We start from the raw sequence: 20,308 nt of genomic DNA, 5'->3' as shown, positions 1-20,308 counted from the left end.
ACCACGCAGGAGCCGGCTCGTGCCTGGGAGGACGATGGGGATGGGATCGTGGGGGGCCCTGGAGAAGCGCCCCGTAAGGGCTCCGACACGGGAACTGGCAGGAGCATGAGAGGGCGGGCGCAGCGGGAGCACAGCGGGTGCGGCTCTGATCTCAAAGCGTCTCGAAGCGGGTGTCATTCCCGTCGCCCATCGGTTGGACCGTGGGGCCTCACAGTGGCTCCGTATGCAAAGATGTCGAGGCAGGGACGGATCCTGCCCATCCGACAGGGACTGTGTGCCGGGCTCGGGGCCAGGTGCGCTCAGGATTGGGAATGTGGGTCCTCCCGGGGCTCACCGGGAAAACCCGCGGCGGGTCAGCCGGGGTACAACCTGCTCCCAGCGAGGTATTTAGCTGCCCCTACACTGATGCTGGGAGGCAGGGACAGGGAAATAAGGGGATAATTATGCCTTTTTAATGACGCTACGGTCATTAAGGCAGTGCAGGGAAGGCCATTTCAGGCAGTGCTGGCTGGTCTGGCTTGGAGGTGATGAAAATCCCCTCCCCTGCCCTCCCGCAGCGCGTTCGCAGAGAGAAGGGATTCCTATTCCTGTCTCCTGGCGCTGCCAAACCATAGAATCACAGAATCATAGAATCGTTAAGGTTGGAAAAGACCCTTAAGATCATCGAGTCCAACCATCCCACAGCCGCCTCTTTCTGCCGGCGGGCTCCCGCACGGAGACTGCGATCGGAGGACGGATCCGGCACTGAGCCTGCCTCAGGAGCTTGGGAAAGGTTTGGTGGCTGCTAAGGTTGTGCACCTCTGGAGAGTTTTTTTTCCTTTTGCAGCTTCCCTTAGAAAGCTTTGGAACTGGCACGGACCAGAGCAGAAATCCCAAAGCTGCAGCATCCTTAGAAGAAACCCAGGCATGCGCCGGGTCCTGGCACAAGGTGAGTTCTCCTCCTGGCCCTGCCAGTGACACTTCCTTGGTGGCACAGCTTTGTGACCAAGCCCTTCACCCTACGGCGGGAGCCCAGCTCCCGGGGCGGGGGGGATTTGCCACCCTGGGACCTTACCTCCCCTCCCCTGGGGGAATCCCCCTCCCCAGGGGGAGGCAGCAGGGGGCCGCAGTGTCCCAGGCCAGCTGCAGGAGGGCGGGGGGTCCCCAAGAGAGCAGCCCTTAAAGCTGGCAGCCTCACATCCCCCCCTTCCCAACCCAAGCGCGGCCGCGGTGGGGAAACTGAGGCAGGGGGCAGCGACGAGAGGGCACAACCGGGACCCCCCCACACCCCCCGGTACCTCGGAAAGCCGCTTTGGCGATGCGGTCGGCTTTGCCGCGGAGGCCGGAGACGGTGCGGAGCTGCAGGAGCAGAGCCATGGTGCGGGGCGGTGCGGGGCGGTGCGCGGTGCTGCGCTCCCAGATGAGCTCCGAAGCGCGATGCGGTGCGCGGCGTGCCGAGCTGCGGTGCGGTGCTGCCCCCCCCAAACGCTGAATTATTCAGCAGCAGCAGCACCGCCCTCCCCTCCCTTCCCCTCCCCTCCCCTCCCCTCCCCTCCCCTCCCCTTCCCTTCCCTCCCCTTCCCTTCCCTTCCCTTCCCTTCCCTTCCCTTCCCTTCCCTTCCCTTCCCTTCCCTTCCCTTCCCTTCCCTTCCCTTCCCTTCCCTCCCCTTCCCTTCCCTTCCCTTCCCTTCCCTTCCCTTCCCTTCCCTTCCCTTCCCTTCCCTTCCCTTCCCTTCCCTTCCCTCCCCTCCCCTCCCCAGGGAAGGCAAGCTGCAGGGACCTTCCCCCTCCACAGGAGGTTTTGAGTGGGGAAACTGAGTCAGGGCTCCCCCCCAGCACAGCTGCCTGTGCAGCATCTGCAAGCTGGAGCCTCTGGGACAAGAGGGTTCACCCCCCCATCCCAAACCTCTCCCGAGGAAGGGGAGATGGGGGGTGCCCAGGAGGACTCGTGGGACCACCGAGACCCGCACTGTTACCAGCATCTCCTGGGGTCAGGCGCGGGAGACGGGTCCTCCGCTTCTGCCATCTTCCAGGCTGAACCTCAACAGGACCAAGCGGGGTTTCCAGACATAAGTAATATCTTTACAATCTGGATTTGTGGGCTCAGTTTGGAGCAGGTCTTGACTGTAGGGTTGCATGTGAACACCTTTCCTAGAGTCTTAAACTTGTCCTTTATTTCAAGGCGGCCGATGAACGCATGCATTTGGGAAGAGGAAGAGCACAGACACAGGGGCCTTCAAGCCTCATGCGTCTGCCTTTCCTGCTTGGGCACTTCCAGGAAAAATCCCTCTGTGGTGAAAAGCGAACCCAGGAGAGCTTTGGCATCATCGGAGAGAGAGAGAAGCGAGGGTGAAACCTTCACAAATGGATAATAAAACACTGGAAATAAGAGATCTGTTTCCATCTACCACGTCAGGTTCTGCTAGAGAGTCTGGATTGCTGTCCTCCTGCCAGGAGAAGAGGTCATGATGCTCATTCATAAGTGCAGGAGAGTGGAGAAACTTGGGATTAACAGCGTGTGCCGTTTCTCGTTAGGTTCATGATTACCTCCCGGCAGCGCGGCCCCGAGGCCAGGGTGCTGCAGCAGGGAGGGAGGAGGCCGTGGTGAAGGCGGCAGGGTGCTGGGTGTCGGCGGTCGCGGGGGGCTCAGGTTTGTGACAATATCGGGAGGGGAAGGTGCAGCCCTGCCCAAGCTGGTCCACATCGTGCCAACGAGAGTTTGGGCTCGTGCAAGAGAGCCCTTAGATATTAGGGAAAATTTCTTCACGGCGAGAGTGGTCAGGCCCTGGCACAGGCTGCCTGGGGCAGGGGTGCGATCACAGTCCCTGGAAGTGTTCAAAAACTGTGTGGATGTGGTGCTTAGGGACATGGTTTAGAGGTGGAGCTGGCAGTTGGGTTAACGGTTGGACTCGATGGTCTCAGAGGTCCTTTCCAACCTTAACGATTCTGTGATTCTATAATAGCTCAGGAGGTGAGACCGTGCATGAGCCAGAGATGGGTCCAGCACGTCTGATACTGCTAAACCAGCGTTTTCTGGTCTCTGGTTGGTCTCTCTCAGCTGAGCCATCCAGGCTGGAGCTGCTTTTGCAACCCCTTTCACCCTTCTGCCTTCGGTCTTGCTAAAACGCTGGAGTTCAGAGGCAATGGGGGTTTCTCTGGGGCTTACCCTGATAGTTCAGAGGAGCTCCCGTGGGTTTTGCAGTACGTTTTAACGTAGCGTGGCCTCTTCCAGGTGCTTGGCTCTCCCCTGCTGGGTAGCCAATGTGCAGCTGTATGGACGTTAACCCCGGTGTTTCTCTGATTTCTATCACTGGGCAGCTCTGGTGGGACATAACAGCCACGTGAAGGCCCTCCGTCAAATTCTGCTCATCTTTGGTGCTCCAGCAGAAGATGTTCTCACCTTCATCTCCCCAGCTCCACTTCTCAAATTGGCTCGATTGGAGAGCAAGGAAATTACACCAGCATTTCTAGGAGGCACCTTCAGAGCAACCCAGGTAGCCCTAAAAGCACAAGAACCACAGAAAACATCTTCTACATCACGTGTTTAATTTCAAACCTCTTGCTCAATATCAGAAAGCCGCTAACTGAGTAAAAAAAAACCCAGCGTAAGGGGTGTTGACTGAAGATGTTCATTGCAAAAGGCAGTAGGACGGATCACTTACAGCTGCAACGTGGGGTTAGGTGGGTGATGCTAGAAGGCCACCATGACAAGACCAGCCTGAAGGACCTGATAAGGATCGTGACTTCTTTTTTCCCCAATGTTATTTTATATGAAATCCCAGACATGATTTAACTGTTCCTACTGTAAAAGCACAGGTGGAGGGGTTCTTGGGGAGCGGCAACCCATAGTTTTACTCCCAGACTTAAATAAAGAGACACAGCAAAACAAGAAAGAAGAAATTAAGGCAGAAGATGGGTCTTTAATACGATGCATTAGATCTGACTGCAATCTGGCGACTGTAGTCGCTGAAAGCAATGCGAGAAACTACTGTCTTTCAGCTGCTGGACATAAGCATCCTCTTAGGATCATGGAATCATGGAATTGTTTAGGTTGGAAAAGACCTTGAAGACCATCGAGTCCAACTGTTAACGCAGCACTGCCAAGGCCACCACTAAACCATGTCCCTCAGCACCACATATCCCCGGCTTTTCAATCCCCCCAGGGATGGGGACTCAGCCCCTGCCCCGGGCAGCCTGGGCCAGGGCCTGACAGCCCTTTGGGGGAAGGAGTTTTCCCTAATATCCAACCTAACCCTGCCCTGGCACAACCCAGTGAAGTTTTTCTGCTCATAGCTAAGAGACCTCTAGAGCTCAATGCTCTTCTGGGTGGTGGAAGATCTACGCTTGCACCCCTGGTGATTTATCCACCCATTATACCCCTAAATTGGATAATGAAGATGAGCAGGAGCAGCATAGGAACCCAACTGCAACGAAGTCAACGAAACACGAGGATTGTCAAAGTACGATGTGTTAAAATCTTCTCTCCAGCTTGAGAGCCGAAGAGGCCTGCCTGTGATTAACAGAGCAAGATGAGAAAATGCCCTTTATAAGCATTAATTTCAGTTTTTCGCAATGTCTCTGCAATCTTCACATCGCTGCATGTGAATAAAATTACACACCCACCTCTGAATCACTGATGATTGCTCTTATTTACTATGGGTTTACACCAAAGGCAAGGGGGAAAGGACCGCTCGCTGTGGCAGGATCAGGCCTTAACTAGTCCCTCTGCACACGCCTCCCACAGCACCAGTATCCCATTAAAATAAATCCAATTGCGCATGCTGAAGCAGTAGTCTTATGATGATGCTACAGAACGTTAAGTCCAAAATTAATGAAATTTTCTCTACTTAACTCCTTTTCTCTATTTTTTTCCCAGCTCTTCTCCTCCCACGCTTGGAAAAATCATATCAACCTCCCCATTTGTCAAACCACGAAGATCCTTTATATTAATTACAGAAAATTGCTGTGGTTTTCTTTCCCCCCTTGTTTTTTGTGTTGCCTGAGAGTCGGGCAAAGGCATCGCAACTGGGGACTGATTTTGGCCCCTTTCATCAGCAGGACTCTCTGGGACAGGCTCCGAGTGATGTTTAAATGCTTTATGCTGTATATTTTCCTGTGTTACCTTTCTCTCCTCCTGCCTCCTGCGTTATATCCCCAGGGGCCCGATCGCCCAAGCGGATCCGGGCTGCGGTAACACGGCCTGAAGAAGGCAGTTCTCCTTCCAGGAACGTACCCGCAATAAACGTGCCAAATAATCCGCTCCAAATTTTCTTCCAGTTGCTAGAAAGCCTTAGCGGGTGCCTGAACCATCCCCTGCAGACGGGTGCGGTGATGCTTGAGTCTCTCCGAGCCGGGATTTGGTGTTTTAATGAAATCTGCAGTAACTGGGGGGTTCCCCCCACCGGGGGGGGGGTGGAGGTGGGGGTCTGTGCTGGAGGTGTCCCGGCAGGCTGCATTTCACCCTGCCGCCGGCTCTCCTCGCTCCCGGGGGGATGCGGGCAGCGCGGGGCAGAGCCTGTCCAAGGGGGGAACGAAGCCCCAGGGAGGGTCCTGGTGTCCTGCCGGCTGCAGGCAGCATGCTCTGGGGACAGCAGGCTTTGGGGACAGCCTGCTTTGGGGACAGTGTGCTTTGGGGACAATAGGCTTTGGGGACAAGAGGCTTTGGGGACAGCAGGCTTTGGGGACAGCGTGCTTGGGGGACAGCATGCTTGGGTGACAGTGTGCTTGGGGGACAGGAGGCTTTGGGGACAGCATGGTTTGGAGACAATGAGCTTTGGGGACAGCGTGCTTTGGGGACAGCGTGCTTGGGGGACAGCCTGCTCTGGGGACAGCGTGCTTGGGGGACAGGAGGCTTTGGGGACAGCATGGTTTGGAGACAATGACCTTTGGGGACAGCATGCTTGGGGGACAGCAGGCTTTGGGGACAATGGGCTCTGGGGACAGCATGTTTTGGGGACAGCAGGCTTTGGGGACAGCGTGCTTTGGGGACAATAAGCTTTGGAGACAGTGTGCTTTGGGGACAGCATTCTTGGGAGACAGCAGGCTTTGGCGACAATGTGCTTTGAGGACAATAGGCTTTGGGGACAATGTGCTTTGGGGACAATGAGGTTTGGGGACAACGTGCTTTGGGGACAGCATGCTTTGGGGACAATGTGCTTGGGGGACAGCATGCTTTGGGGACAATGGGCTTTGGGGACAGCATGCTTTGGGGACAGCGGGCTTTGGGGACAGCAGGCTTTGGGGACAGCGTGCTTTGGGGACAGTGTGCTTTGGGGACAATGTGCTTGGGGGACAGCAGGCTTTGAGGGCAATGAGTTTTGGGGACAGTGTGCTTGCAGGACAGCGTGCTTGGGGGACGATGAGCTTTGGGGACAGCGTGTTGGCAGGGCAGCGGTGCTGGCAGGGCCATGCAGCAGCGGGTGGCAAGGGGAAGCAGGGAACAATTACGCAGCTCTGGCTGATGGGCTCCTTTCAGATGTAGAAAATATCCTTATCAGGGAGCTCTTGAGCCGGGATATGCAGCAGCTCTGTGCGAGGATAGCGGGGATTTCATTTTGCAGTGGGTGATTTTGCTAAGAGAAATATCACCCGCCCTTTCCTCCAGGCTGCTTTATTTACTTTTGAACGCCTGCAGCACTCAGCTCTGCAGATTCCCATGCTGGGTCCGCTGCCTGCCGAGGTCACCGGTGGCTACAGCGGTCCTCTCTCCCGTCAGCAGCTGAAGTCCCAAATCCTGCAGAACAGGAGCAGGGATCAAACCAGCTTTTCCATCAGCGTTGGCCTGGAGGGGAGCCCTGGCTGGGCGGCAGAGGGGCTGTTGCTGGAGGCACAAGAAAAAGGAGCAGAAAAGACCCTTCTGCAATGCAGATGTTCCTCAGACCAAGTCCAGGGCCCGCCGTCACAAGGTGCATTTCTTCATTTCCCATCGGACTCGCTTTTTTTGGCCCTGCTCTTCCTCGTGTGGATGCTGCCCCGCTGCCCCAAGAAGAACTGAGCTAGAGCCTTGGAGGGTGAGCAACAAGGAGACCCTCATGGAGGGCAAATATCCGCACCAAAGCACCTTTCTGGAGCTTCTCCAGCCCTTTTTCTGGAGAGCTAAGTGCTTTACAAATATCACTCACGCCACAGCTCCCTAGAGAGCAGTCACACTAATTTAGCCCCACACAGAGGGAACCAAAGCCCCCATTGATGAACTGCCCCGCGGAGCAGTGACTGTGTCCTGTAGGTGCATGGAGAGCATCCAAGATGCTCATGACTCCCGAAATTGGGGCCAAATGAGCAGAAAAAGGGCTGGGAGCAACCCTTGTCCCCTGCCTTTCATCGCTCCACTCACAGACCCCATCTTTCAGATCCCAGCTCTTCCCGACCTTGACTCTGCTGCTGCAAGTCTCCCCCCATCTGCCATCGTCCCCCCTGCAGTCCAGTCTCATTTTAAGGAATTTCAGGGATGCAACTGTCATGAGTGAGGCTTTGTGGGATAAAGCTGCCTCCTAGCATCATCTATCATTTTGAGTGCTGCAGTGGGTGGCTCTGCATGTCTGTATTGGTCTCTGGGAAAAAGGGGGAAAATGCTGCGGAGGCAGTTTCTGTGGAAAAGCAGAAGTGTGAGCAAGTGAAAGGGCTTGCTGAGAAAGGGGGAATGCCAAACCTGAAGCAAACCAGTAAAGTTGTCCGAGTAAATCAGTGCTTGCAAGGTGTCCTCATGAGATCTGATGGACCGAGTGTCCTACTCTGGTGCAGCTGCGCAGGGAAGAGGCGTGAGCTCTGCACCCTTAGCAACCACAGGGCTTTCTGTCATAGAGCCATGGAATCGTTTAGGTTGGGAAAGACCTTTAAAATCATCGAGTCCAACCGTTAACCCAGCACTGCCAAGGCCACCACTAAACCATGTCCCTCAGCACCACATCTCCCCGGCTTTTCAATCCCCCCAGGGATGGGGACTCAGCCCCTGCCCCGGGCAGCCTGGGCCAGGGCCTGACAGCCCTTTGGGGGAAGAAAGGTGGAGCATTACATTTCATTATCCTTCTCCCTCTTTCTCACTCCCTTCTGTCTTCCCCTTTTTTCCCTCTAGATGAATTTCTTAAGTGCAATCCTCTCCTCTCAGCCTCTTTTTTGCTGGACTAAGCAAGCCCGGCTCTTCTCATCTCCTGACGGATGGGACCTGTCTTCCCTGGTCATCCTTACCTGCAGCTCCCCAGGCCACTGTGCTAGTGGCACCTGGGGCTCCACACCATCTCTCCAGGCCATGCTTGAGGGCACAAACACCACTGGGGCTTGGCACCGGGCAGCATCTCCTTGCAGGTCTGGGACCCACAAGCACGCTCAGATCCTTTTCCTTGGTCTCTAATGCAGGTTGTGCTCCAGCCCGTGGGTGATTTCTGTGCAATGGTGTCACCCGCCCTTCCAGCACGTCCTCAGCAGGTTTATCCGCTCTCCCCTTTTGTGCCACGATCATTAGCGAAACCGTTGAATGCAGCAGGTCCCACGTTTGGCTCCCCAAGATCTTTCCTCCTTGAGCTGCCTTCAGCCTGGCCCCTCTCCCTCCGCCACAACCCCTCTCCTCTCCCTTAGCAGCTTCTTCCCCGCTCCAAGCCTCCCACCAACTCCCAGCTCCTCCAGCTGCACCAGCAGCCCCTCTCCCCTGCCCTGGCTGCACCAGCCCCTGCCGCAGGAGCTCTGGTCCCCTTCCCCAGCCAGAAGATCAGCTGTTTTCAAAGCAAACAATCTATTCTGTCTAGCAGGGCTGACTTTTGGTAAATCCATTCGGCCTTCTGCAAAATTTTCCATTTATTTTCTTATCTTCCCATTGTATCCTCCGAGACGGGTTGGAAAGCCGGGCGGGTGCCGGGTCGCAAGCCCGCGGTGAGCCAGCCAGCCTTCTCACTCCTTAAATGCCAGAGCTATCCTTGTTACCCAGCAGCTGTAGCAATGCAGCAGCTCTCAATAAGTGGATTTCTAAAAATTATTATTATTATTTTAAATTCCGATACGGAGGTTTTCCCATTTTTTTGAATTCAGCACAATTAGCAAACCGAGCTTTCCTCCTCTGTCCGCCCTGCAGAGAGGAGCCGGCTGTGAGGACACGCAGTGGTTTTCGGCGTGAGGTCTCCCGTGCCCATAACAAACTCCCAGTGATGGATCCCACCCCTCCCAGTTTCTTACCAGTCCCATGTTGCCTGAATCCACATCTGACTGGGAACTGGAGAAGACAGCAGCAGGAGCCTGGCCAGCTTGGCTATTGAGCAGGGTCCCGCTCATGGGGATGCATGGAACAGCCCATCGACTCCACGGCAGATCCATCCACGAGGAAAGCGATGGCTTTTGGAAATGCCAAAACCTGGAACTGCGTAACCTGGTGAGACCAACGCACGCCTCAGCTGCACAACCCAACAGGGAGAGAAGGTGGCTGGGAAACCTTCTCCAGGGCTGGCGCATGTCCTAGCGTGAGGTGGGTGCTGAAAGCCCCTGGATTTCTATTTTCTTTCCTTCTATTTCCTTCTATTCCTTCTATTCCTTCTATTTCCTTCTATTTTTCCTTTCCTTCTCTTCTTCTATTTTTTTTTTATTTGAAATATCTCAGAGCTTAGATGGAGATGCAAATAAAGAACAGCCCCTCCAATTCCCACACCTCCCAGTGCCCCTCACAAGCGTAATAGGATTATTTTAACAGAACATGCAGATCTCTGGGTGCAATTATTATTTTTTATATTGATTCTTCATAGGCAAGTGACCCTTCCCAAAGCCTTGCCAGGGCAGGTCCCGGTTGCCCTCCTGGAGCAGGAACAGAGGCCACTATTCCATTTACATGAGGAGCTGGGAAAAAAACCCCCAAAGCCTAAAGAATGCAAACCTGGGGACAGGTCTGGACCCCCTGCAGCAGGCGGGACGAGGGCAGGGGTGCAGGGGCTGTTGGGGAGGGGTGCAGGCAACGGTGCCGGGGTGGGTGCAGGCAGAGGGTGCGGGAGTGGGTGCAGTGGTGAGGGCTGGCTGGGTGCAGGGGATGTTCAAGAGTGGGTGCAGGGGATCTCAGGGTGCTGGGGAGGTACAGGGGGTCCAGGAGGGGTGCTGGGCTCCCACTGTTGCCCAGTGACAGTGTTCGTGACCCGGCTGGGCCTGGCAGAAGCAAACAGGACAGATCCGGGGGCAACGGCAGCGCAGGGACCCTCCCCATCCTGGAGACGGCTGGCAGCAGGTAGGGGCTGAGCATGGCCAGACCTGCACCTCGGGGCCCTGCACCCTGCCCTGTGGGCACTGCACCCTTCATGGCTCCTGCACCCTTCTCCTTGCACCCTGCATCCTTCAGGGATCCTGCACCCCACCCCAAAAACCCTGCACCCTTCACAGATCCTGCACCCTGCACCCTTCAGGGATCCTGCACCCTTCTCCATGCACCCTGCACCCTTCAGGGATCCTGCACCCTGCCCTGTGGGCACTGCACCCTTCATGGATGCTGCACCCCACCCCACGCACCCTGCACCCTTCACAGATCCTGCACCCTGCCCCATGCACCCTGCACCCTTCATGGATCCTGCACCCTGCTCCATGCACCCTGCACCCTTCAGGGATCCTGCAGCCTGCCCTGTGGGCACTGCACCCTTCGTGAATCCCGCACCCTGCTCCATGCACCCTGCACCCTTCACAGATCCCGCACCCTGCTCCATGCACCCTGCACCCTTCAGGGATCCTGCACCCTGCCCCATGCACCCTGCACCCTTCACAGATCCCTGCCCCATGCACCCTGTACCCTTCATGGATCCTGCACCCTGCTCCATGCACCCTGCACCCTTCATGGCTCCTGCACCCTGCCCCATGCACCCTGCACCCTTCCTATTATAAAACTGCGTGTAACACACGCTGTAAGTGCCGGGTGCTGCAGGGCTTCCATCTCCCGAGTGCTCTGACCTTGCAACCCCACATCCTCATGTTTCCCCAGGCTGTTTTACATGGGTCAGGGGTTGTCTTTTTTTATCGGTGGTTGTAGAGGGACAGAGCGGTGGATTTTCTCACCTCCTCATGCATATCGCAGAAGGGCAGTGAATAATGCATGCAGCTTCGAGAGAGGCAGACTTCTCAAGTGCACCCTGCTAAAACACCCGCCTGGTCCTGGAAGGACAATGGGGACTTTTGCTTTCCCTGATAGACCCCAAATGTCTCTTCCCAAGCAAGCCGCACCGAGTTTCAGCTCATCCTCCCCCTGCCCTCTCGGGTGAGGCAGCTTCCCCAGCCCCTTCCCATCATCACATATTTTCTCCCCCCTTCTCTTGTTTTCTTTCATGTCTCCTTTTGTTTCGTGTAAGCAAATACTCCTGCTGCAGCCAGGGCTGGTCCAAACTGCCCGGGGATGCCCTTGCCCTGGGCAGCCCTTGCCCTGGGTGGGCAATGCCTGTTCCTGGCAGCTTTCCCCTGATATAAAGCCAGCCTGGGTGCCAAAGCCGTGTGTCCCGTGCACGCAGGAGGTGCACCCACACTCACGGGCTCCTTGCTGGTGGGGTTACATGTGTGGCTGGCATCCATCCCTCTTGCTGCTGCTCTCCGAGCTGCTGGAGTCCATTTCTCCCTTGCAGGCAGAGCTATATTTGTAGGAGAAATATATACATATATATATATATTTATATATATATATGTATACACACATATATATAAAATTTGTCCTTTGGTCTTTTGAGAGCCTCATTTTCAGCCATCCAGCACTCTGGTTGACAGCCCACTCCTGGTTCACATCTCACCACTTTAACCCCAAAATGTGTTTGCTGCCAAATCTCTCGCCTCTCCTCTCCTTCAGCTGCTCTGGCAAACAGCAAACTGCAGCCACGCAACAGAGAGAAACGCCCCGAGCTGCGGGGCCCAATGCACGGGTGCTGGGCTCTGCTCTGCCCGCCCTGACCGCACGGGTCCTTGCACGCTTAAATCGCATCCCCATTTTTGGCACCTGTAGAATCCTAGAGTCATAGAACTGTTAAGGTTGGAAAGGACCTCTGAGATCATCGAGTCCAACCATTAACCCAGCACTGCCTGGTCCACCTCTAAACCATGTCCCTAAGCACCACATCCACATGGTTTTTGAACACTTCCAGGGACTGTGATCGCACCCCTGCCCTGGGCAGCCTGGGCCAGGGCCTGACCGCTCTCGCCGTGATGAAGTTTTTCCTGATATCCAACCCAAACCTGCCCTGGCGCAGCTTGAGGCCGTTCCCTCTCGTCCCATCGCTTGTTCCTGGGGAGAAGAGACCGACCCCCCCGGCTCCAGCCTCCTTTCAGGCCGTTGCAGAGAGCGATGAGGGCTCCCCTCAGCCTCCTCTTCTCCAGGCTGAGCCCCCCCAGCTCCCCCAGCCGCTCCTCCCCAGCCTTGGGCTCCAGCCCCTGCCCCAGCCTCGCTGCCCTGCTCTGGCCACGCTCCAGCCCCTCCATGGCCGCCTTGGGGTGAGGGGCCCAGCGCTGAGCACAGCATTCGAGGGGCGGCCTCACCAGTGCCCAGCACAGGGGGACGATCCCTGCCCTGCTCCTGCTGGCCACACCATTCCTGACACAAGCCAGGATGCCACTGGCCCCCTTGGCCACCTGGGCACACTGCTGGCTCATGTTCAGCGGCTGTCGACCAGCACCCCCAGGCCCTTTCCCGCCGGGCAGCTCCCAGCCGCTCCTCCCCACGCCTGCAGCGGTGCCTGGGGTTGCTGTGCCCCCAGTGCAGGACCCGGCCCTGAGCCTTGCTGACCCTCACCCAGTGGCCTGGGCCCATCGACCCAGCCTGGCCAGGGCCCTCTGCAGAGCCTCCCTGCCCCCCAGCAGATCAACGCTCCCGCCCAGCTTGGTGTCCCCTGCAAACTGACTGAGGGTGCCCTCGGTCCCCTCCTCCGGATCATCAGTGCTGTTCCCCAGGGCTCAGTACTGGGGCCAGTTCTGTTCAATATCTTTATCGATGATCTGGACGATTATCTGGGTCTTTAAATGAGCTAAGCGCTGGTACCAAATCTTGCTCAAATATGTGCAAAGTACTTTGTCATTGATTTTTGCCTTCAGTTATCTCCTTTCTTTGGCAGCTCTCTTTTCTTTGCCCTGGCACCAAGGGGAAAGGGCTATATGTCCTTCTTTTTCCCTTAGATATTCCTTTTCTTCTCCTGACTTTTGCAGAATGCTACAGCTCTGTGCCCAGAGCCAAGGGCTCCTGCACCAGCTGAAACGCTGGTTTCAGGTTATAGGCAGAGCATTTCAGACTGCAGCAAAATTAACTCCAGTATGCCTTGGATTTTCAGCCCTGAGCGGTCAAAGAGCTAAGGGAACTTCCAAATAACGTCTTTGCGGGGCAGACGAAGTGGTAGAAATGAATCTGTGCTGCCCTGCCTGGTTCTCAGGGCCAGCCAGCGCCGTGTCCTGATGAATTCCCTGCCCCAGCCTGGCCCCGTGGTTTGGAAAGGGGCATCGTTAGGACAAGAGGGAACGGCCTCAAGCTGCGCCAGGGCAGGGTTAGGTTGGATATTAGGGAAAACTCCTTCCCCCAAAGGGCTGTCAGGCCCTGGCCCAGGCTGCCCAGGGCAGGGGCTGAGTCCCCATCCCTGGGGGTATTTAAAAGCCGGGGAGATGTGGTGCTGAGGGACATGGTTTAGTGGTGGGCTTGGCAGTGCTGCGTTAACGGTTGGACTTGATGATCTTCAAGGTCTTTTCCAACCTAAACAATTCTATGATTCTATGATCTGTGGGGCTATTGCCTGATTGAGGGAGGCTCCTGGATGCTTTATGGGAGGCAGCATCATGGGGCCTCTGGTACCATCCCAGCAGAGAACTGGTCCCTCAAGATGTTCCCCAGCATCTCCCCCTCTCCCCATCTAGTGGGAATCACAGAATCATTTAAGTTGGAAAAGACCTTTAAGATCACCAAATCCAACCGAATGAGCTGTTTGGTATCATGTCCTCAGCGTGAAACCCCAGGGTTTGTGGGAGGTGAGGCCACCAGTAGACAGCTGGCTAAAATGCATGCTGACCTTTCCTGGATGCTGGGGGTCTGCATGCTTGGAATAGAGGGGTCCCATTCATTCTCCCTCTTCCTCCTGGTTTTCTGCTGCTGGTCACCAGCTGCTCCCCTTTCCCATTCCTGGGGTGCATGGCCAGCCAGCCATGTGGTGAACCCTGCTCTGCCGACAGCAGCTCCCTGCCTGGGGCACCCCTAAAATGCAAGGGAGGAGGCTTAAAAGGGAAAATGAAAATTGACCCTGTCTTGGGTCATGGACGCACTGTTCCCTCCATCACCAGGATCCCTTGAGCAGCAGTTTATCCTCAGACGCAGTGCTGTGCATCAAATGTGGTTTCTTGCTAAAGTGGGATTATTTAAACCCAGGGAGGTGGGTGCTGGCTCCCGCAGGCATTTTGCAGAGCCGTGGAGGAGAAGGGAGCTCCCTGCTCCTGGAAAGCCCCAGCATGGCCCTTGCTGAACATATTTCCCGAGCAGGTATTGAAGGCACATTCCAAAATCAGCATTTTCCTTCAGAAATACCCATGGGAACAACACCATGAGATATGCCCAGGGTCCCCAGACCGCGATGGCATGCCAAGAGGAGGGCCAGGACCCACACCCGTGCATCCCACTAAGCCTCTGCTTCAGCCTGGATGGCGGCCGATCCCAGGAGCTGAGCAGGTTTTACCAGGTGAGGACATGGGGGACCGTGGAGGGGAGCCAGGGTGGCCCCAGGCTCCCGCTGGCTCCTGGAGACGGATGATCCCTCCTCTGCTGCCTGCACACGGTGAGGCTCGCTGCCCGAAATCCATGCCCAGGCAGCAGGCAGGGATGCCACCTCAGCAGCCAAATTTGATTCCAGGCAGCTTGAACGCTCAGGTGCTCACAAAACCGAAACAAGCCTCGGGGGGTGGGTGGTTTAATCCCAGGTATCGCTCATGCGTGTGCATGACACGCACGGTGTGCATGGAGCACGGCTGTGACCGGCATTTCTGCACGGTTAGAGGAGGGAGGTGATTGCCATGTGCTTTGCAATAGCAAAAATCCTGGTGCAAACAAGACTTGGAGCACTGAACTCAGCCGAAAAGCCCAGATGTTTGCCTTTGTCTGCAGCTCAGCCAGCATCACCGCAAGCTTTACTGGGACAAGAACGGGATGCTGTACCTCCTTCCCAACTTTGTGCTGCCCTCGAAGGAAAAGGAGACATATCCTCATCCCCTCGACCTGTGAGTACCGACGTCCCTGCGGACAGTCCCTAGGACATGGTGGCACTCAGTTCCCAGGGTTTAGGCTGGTGGGATGAAACTGGAGAGGTCTGGGGGAGAGCCAGCCCCACACCTGATCCTCCTTTTCCTCACCCAGACCTTCTGTCCTGAGAAAAATGAGAGCAGAATAAACCAGATTAACCTGAAAGGCAAGAAGAGGTGGGCAGCCTGTCAGGCTTTGAGGCTTTTTTCCCAACTTAGAAATCCCAGGGTTGTTTTTTTTTTTTAAAAGCAAGCATCCTCCTGGCTGTGTGTTTGGAATCCTGGATGTTTATTTATTTCAAAGCCCTCACAAAAACCGGAGCAGCAGTGTCCCGTCTCCTCCCCTCCTTGTTGCTGTGGGACACCCTGCAGGGTCTGCTGCTCCCTGGGACCTTTCCCACCACCATGGCAGAGGAGAGCTGAGGGCTGCAGCAGTTTTACTTGACTATTATACCAAAGTGGCCACTGAAAAAGGCATGACTCTAGCAACCAAACACATGAGCTGGCCAAAGGTCCAGCTGCCACCCCCAGGTTGCCCACTGGCCACCCAAGCCGTCACAAACAGGTGAGGTCTCCAGGTCACCGTGGCCATGAATTGATGGGGGAACCCCAACCCCTGTCCCATAGCTACCTCCTGCCTCCCCATAGCCAGGCTGGGCACGGGCAGAGCTGGGGCTCCTCTCCTCTGAGCTGGTGGATCCAGCCCTCTGCTGAGCAGGTACCTCCAAAATTCGGGGTCCTGGAGAGGGGAGGAGGTAATAAAAACTGAAAGGCAAAAATTGTCCTTTTTGTAGAACCATAGAATGGTTTGGGTTGGAAGGGACCTTCAAGACCATCTGGTTCCAACGCCCCTGCCACGGGGAGACACCTTCCACCAGACCAGGGTGCTCAAAGCCCCATCCAACCTGGCCTTGAACACTGCCAGGAATGGCGCACCCACAGCTTCTCTGGGCAGCCTGTGCCAGTGCCTCACCACCCTCAGAGTGAAGAATTTCTTCCTTATATCTAATCTAAATCTCCCCTCTTTCAGTTTAAAGCCGTTACCCCTTGTCCTATCACTATTTTGTTATCGTTCAAATAGTCATTCATGAAAAAAAGACATCAGTGAGTGAAGCTCCTCCTCATCCCTCCTGGACCCATTGCCCTGGCTGATGGAGCAGAGGGTCAGAAAGGTGGAGCAGCAATCCAGGAGGGCAGCACGTCGGTGTTGTACCTCACCCAGCCCTCGGTGCATGGCATGGGTGGGTTTCGTTTGCTGTATCCCTTGCTGTGCTCGGCGTGCCAGATGATGCAGCTTCACAGTTTCTATACTATTAGGGTCACTGAGACCTTGCAGATGTGGTCCCTGAACTGCTGGCATCAGAACAGCTCAGCCTCACGTACACACGTCTCACCAAAACATCAGTTATCACCCAAAATTAAATACTTTTGTTGCCGCATCGGAGGTGCCCAGCCCAGCACCCCCATCAGCAGACGCCCAGGCAGAGCTGCAAACCAGGACAGATGAGTGCTCTGGTTACGTTAGCTATAAACCATCGGTCTTTGCTTCTCCTCTGCCAGTCCTTGCTACCAGTCTGCCCATGGCAGTCCTGCGACAAGGGCGTATGTGCACTTAAACACAGCAGGGTCCCATGCATGCAGACATAAGTAGACACAGCACTGCTGAAACGCCGATTAAGCGGCTGGATATTTCTCTTCAGTGCTGAAAGCACAGTGGGTATGTTGGGGATGGACAGAAATAGTCATAAATCATTTTTAGCAAGAATAAAGGGAAAGTAAAGCTTGGTGGGGGCATGGAGTAGCACAGCCCAGCACAGTGTCCCACCACCCTTCCAGATGGGCACCCACAGCTCCCAGCACCCTGCTCAGCCCTCCGAGGAGCCGTCAGAGGAGCGTATTGCTCTCAACCAACGCAGGTTATAGCTGGCATCCAAAATTCCCTCTTGCCTTGAGCTCCGAGCACAACACCGGCCTCCTGGGATGATTCCACCGGACCTGAAATGGGCTGAAAATGCACCTACAGCTCTGCCAGCCCAGGGCTGGGAGCTGAGCTGCGATGGGAGGCAGCCGGAGCCAGCCGCCAGCAGAAATACATGGGTGCCCTCTAGTGCTGTATTCCTGTGCCTCAACAGGGGTGTAAAATCCAGGGGAAAAAAGCCTCCAGTCACCTTCAGAGGGCTTCTGATAAAATATCTTCAGCTACTTTCCTTGTATCTGGCTGGATCTGCCTGTGTTGTAACTTGTGCCCATCACTGCTCCTGTCACCGTGCACCTCGAAATTCAAGCTGCGTCCTCCAGCCTCCTACATCTCTACATCCTCTAGACCCTCTCTTTGCTGCCTGCCTCAGGTGGCTGTAGACAATAAGAAGATCCCCCTTTGCCTTCTCTTGAGGCTGAACGACCCAGCTCTCTGCCTTTCCCGGCACGTGGAATAACCAAATCACAGAATGGTGTGGGATGGAAGGGACCTCCAAAGGCCACCCAGTCCCACCCCTGCCATGGGCAGGGACATCTTCACCCGGACCAGGGTGCTCAGAGCCCCGTCCAACCTGGCCTTGAACGTGTCCAGGGATGGGCCATCTCCCACCGCTCTGGGCAACCTGGGCCAGTGCCTCACCACCCTCAGCACAAACAATTTCTTCCTTCTGTCCAGTCTGAATCTCCCCTCTTTCCGTTTAAAACCATTCCCCCTTGTCCTGTTGCCGCAGGCCCCGCTAAAAAGCCTGTCCCCACCTTTCTTGTCGGCCCCCGTTAAGCACGGAGAGGCCGCAATCAGCTCTGCCCGCAGCCTCCTCCTCTCCAGGCTGAACCCCCCCAGCTCTCTCAGCCTTTCTCCCCAGCAGAGCTGCTCCAGCCTCTGACCATTTTGGTGGCCTCCTCCGGCCCCGCTCCAACAGCTCCATCTCCTTCCCGTGCTGAGGACCCCCGAGCTGGAGGCAGGGCTCCAGGGGGGTCCACATCATGTTGTCCATCCCATCTTGGTGGCCCTTGCTCCTGTATGTCCGTGTATTCCTTGCACGGAGGAGCCTCAGACCAGCCACAGCACTGCAGACACCGATGGCGGGGCTGGATGCTGCCTCTGCCCCATGGATGACTCTGCTGCTCGCACAGCCCAGGAGGCGGCTGGACCCTCCTTGCTGTGCGACGGGAAGCAGTGGGGATGCTGTGAGCTATGGCCAGCCCTGGAAGCCCGTGAATCTGTAAAGTTTTGTGTGTGGAGCTCAGAGAAGCTGCTTAAACGAGAAGTTAATAGGTGGGCATGGAGTGTTTTCTCCTGGCTGTGTGCTGTGGCTGTCTAGGCTGGCTAACGCTTTCTTATCAACCCTTCGCTGCCCATCAGAAACGAGCAGGAGTGGGGGAGGCTGTCCTTCACCCAGGCCAGGTCTCATGGCAAGGGGGAGAAATGTGTGGGAGGAGGAGGAGAGATGGATGTGGATGGAGTAAAACAGATGCTGCCGGGGCTTGTGGGCGCATCCCCCTTCCAGGAGCTCAGCTGGCAGAGGCCAAGGTCAGCCCCGGTGCTGGTAAGAGCTGTTGTGAGCAAAGCTGGAGGTGACGGCCGGTGCCTCCCTTCCTTTGGGATCTGTTTTCAAGCTGCAGATTTGCCACCAGCCCCTGCCTTTGCAGCTGTGCCACAGCTGGCTCTGTGCCCGCTCTTGGACCTGCTCCACTTCAACCTGGACCTGGATCTGGGCTTGATCTCAGCTCTGCCTCGCTGCTGGGTGGCCCTTGGGCTGTGTCTGACCCTGACCACCATCTCCAGACCTGATCCTGACCAGGACTTGCTGCTATGCGCCCCTGCTCCTCATTCCTGAGGACCTCGCTGCTCCCTGCCCCATCCTTACAGAAATGATTTGGCTTTGACCAGCTCCTGGAGGATCAGACAACGTGTCCCCAGAGCGGCACAAGCAGTGGTGGCCTTGAAAGTAACCTCCACCTTCCCTCTGCCCCTTCAAACACTTCCCTATCCCCACAGTCCTTCCTAACGTAGATGTGTGACTGAACCCATCCAGGTAATGCCAATATGCAGAGCTGCTTCTGCATTAATATTTGTGGCCTGGAGGTGACGGGTGCTTGCAAACGGGAGTGCACCGCGTGGCCTTGCAGCATCAGCTCTGAACGTGGCGCAGATAAAAATCTCCCGGTTCCACCTTTGTTTTCCTTGCACTTGGCAGTGAGCGATAACCATGCCTGTGCGATCCCCGACGGCAAGACTTTGGGTGCACGTGGGGGGCTCAGGAGCAGGGAAAGCCAATGGGAGCTTGGGAATTGGGAGCTCCGGGGTTGCATCAGCCCATCACAAGGTCAGATCGAACAAGTCCTCTTGGGGGACAACACTGCAACCTCACCTGCTTCTGCAGCTCTGCTGGGGTGAAAATGCCAGGGTTGCAGGTGCCCCAGTGCCCTCGAAGCACACCCCAATGGCTGAGCCCTGCCTGCACCTCTGTAACACCTGCCTGCACCTCCGTACCTGCTACCTGCACCTCTGTAACCATCCTTGGTGCTCTGCTCCTCCCCAGGGAGCACCGAGACCCGCTGGCAATTGCTGCGAGTGTCACTGGTGACCCTGTGGAGCTACCAGTCCTTCCCCTGGGGGAAGAGGGTCACCTCCCAGGAGAGAGAGACCCCAGACAGCTTTTTCCAGTGTAGAGCCTAAGCCATGGCATCCACCCTGCCCTTGGTGAAAACCTGGTTTCCCAGCCAGAGAGGAACAATGGGAAAATAAGGAGAGGGAGCTGCCTGCTGTCTCGGGATCTGCCTGCCTTGGGGAAGACGTGCGGCGATGCTCTTTGTTCGTGGCCTCTGAGGAGAGGGGGCAGCTGCCCACCACGCAGCTCCTCCTGCCATTTGGGATGATCAACAGGCTGAGGAGAGATTGAGGACAGGCAGGGGATTAGCTCGGTTTGACGGGGTCACCGTCTGGCAGGAGAAATGCCCTCTCTCTGCCCCTGCTGCCTCCGCCGGGGTGGGAAGGCAGCTCTGCCCTGCTCCAAGAATGAAGACAAGGGCTGGCTGCAGGAAGATGCTGCTAAATCATCTGTGGGGCTCCCAGCCCACTGGTACCACCCAGCAGCCAGACCATGGGTTTACAGTGGGTGGGTGGCTGGCCGTGGTCAAAAAAGCAAATTAGACCCCA

General features: G+C 56.1%; 2 protein-coding genes across 7 annotated transcripts in view; one reads left to right on the top strand and one right to left on the bottom strand.

Moving 5' to 3' along the window:
• OTOF (otoferlin) overlaps nt 1-1,449 on the bottom strand; it is a 111,996-nt gene extending 110,547 nt beyond the window's left edge. For all 6 annotated transcript variants that reach the window (XM_087776097.1, XM_087776091.1, XM_087776092.1 and 3 more), the window contains exon 1: nt 1,278-1,449. In XM_087776097.1, coding sequence (XP_087632223.1) covers nt 1,278-1,356 — 79 coding nt within the window. In that variant the 5' untranslated portion in view covers nt 1,357-1,449. The remainder of the gene's footprint in view (nt 1-1,277) is intronic.
• A 13,061-nt stretch (nt 1,450-14,510) lies between these two features.
• Nucleotides 14,511-19,828, top strand: CIMIP2C (ciliary microtubule inner protein 2C). The gene is made up of 4 exons (XM_087776429.1): nt 14,511-14,615; nt 15,038-15,150; nt 15,820-15,926; nt 19,692-19,828. Exons 1-4 carry the CDS (start codon nt 14,511-14,513, stop codon nt 19,826-19,828), a joined length of 462 nt encoding a protein of 153 aa, XP_087632555.1.
• Nucleotides 19,829-20,308: the final 480 nt, after the last annotated feature.

The sequence above is a fragment of the Nipponia nippon genome, unplaced genomic scaffold, assembly GCF_047370975.1.
Source record: "Nipponia nippon isolate SJK-2023a ecotype South Korea unplaced genomic scaffold, ASM4737097v1 scaffold_4, whole genome shotgun sequence".
NCBI classification, from domain to species: Eukaryota; Metazoa; Chordata; class Aves; order Pelecaniformes; family Threskiornithidae; genus Nipponia; species Nipponia nippon.
The sequence above is the reverse complement of the archived record's forward strand: the minus strand, read 5'-3'. Positions and strand labels throughout refer to the sequence as shown.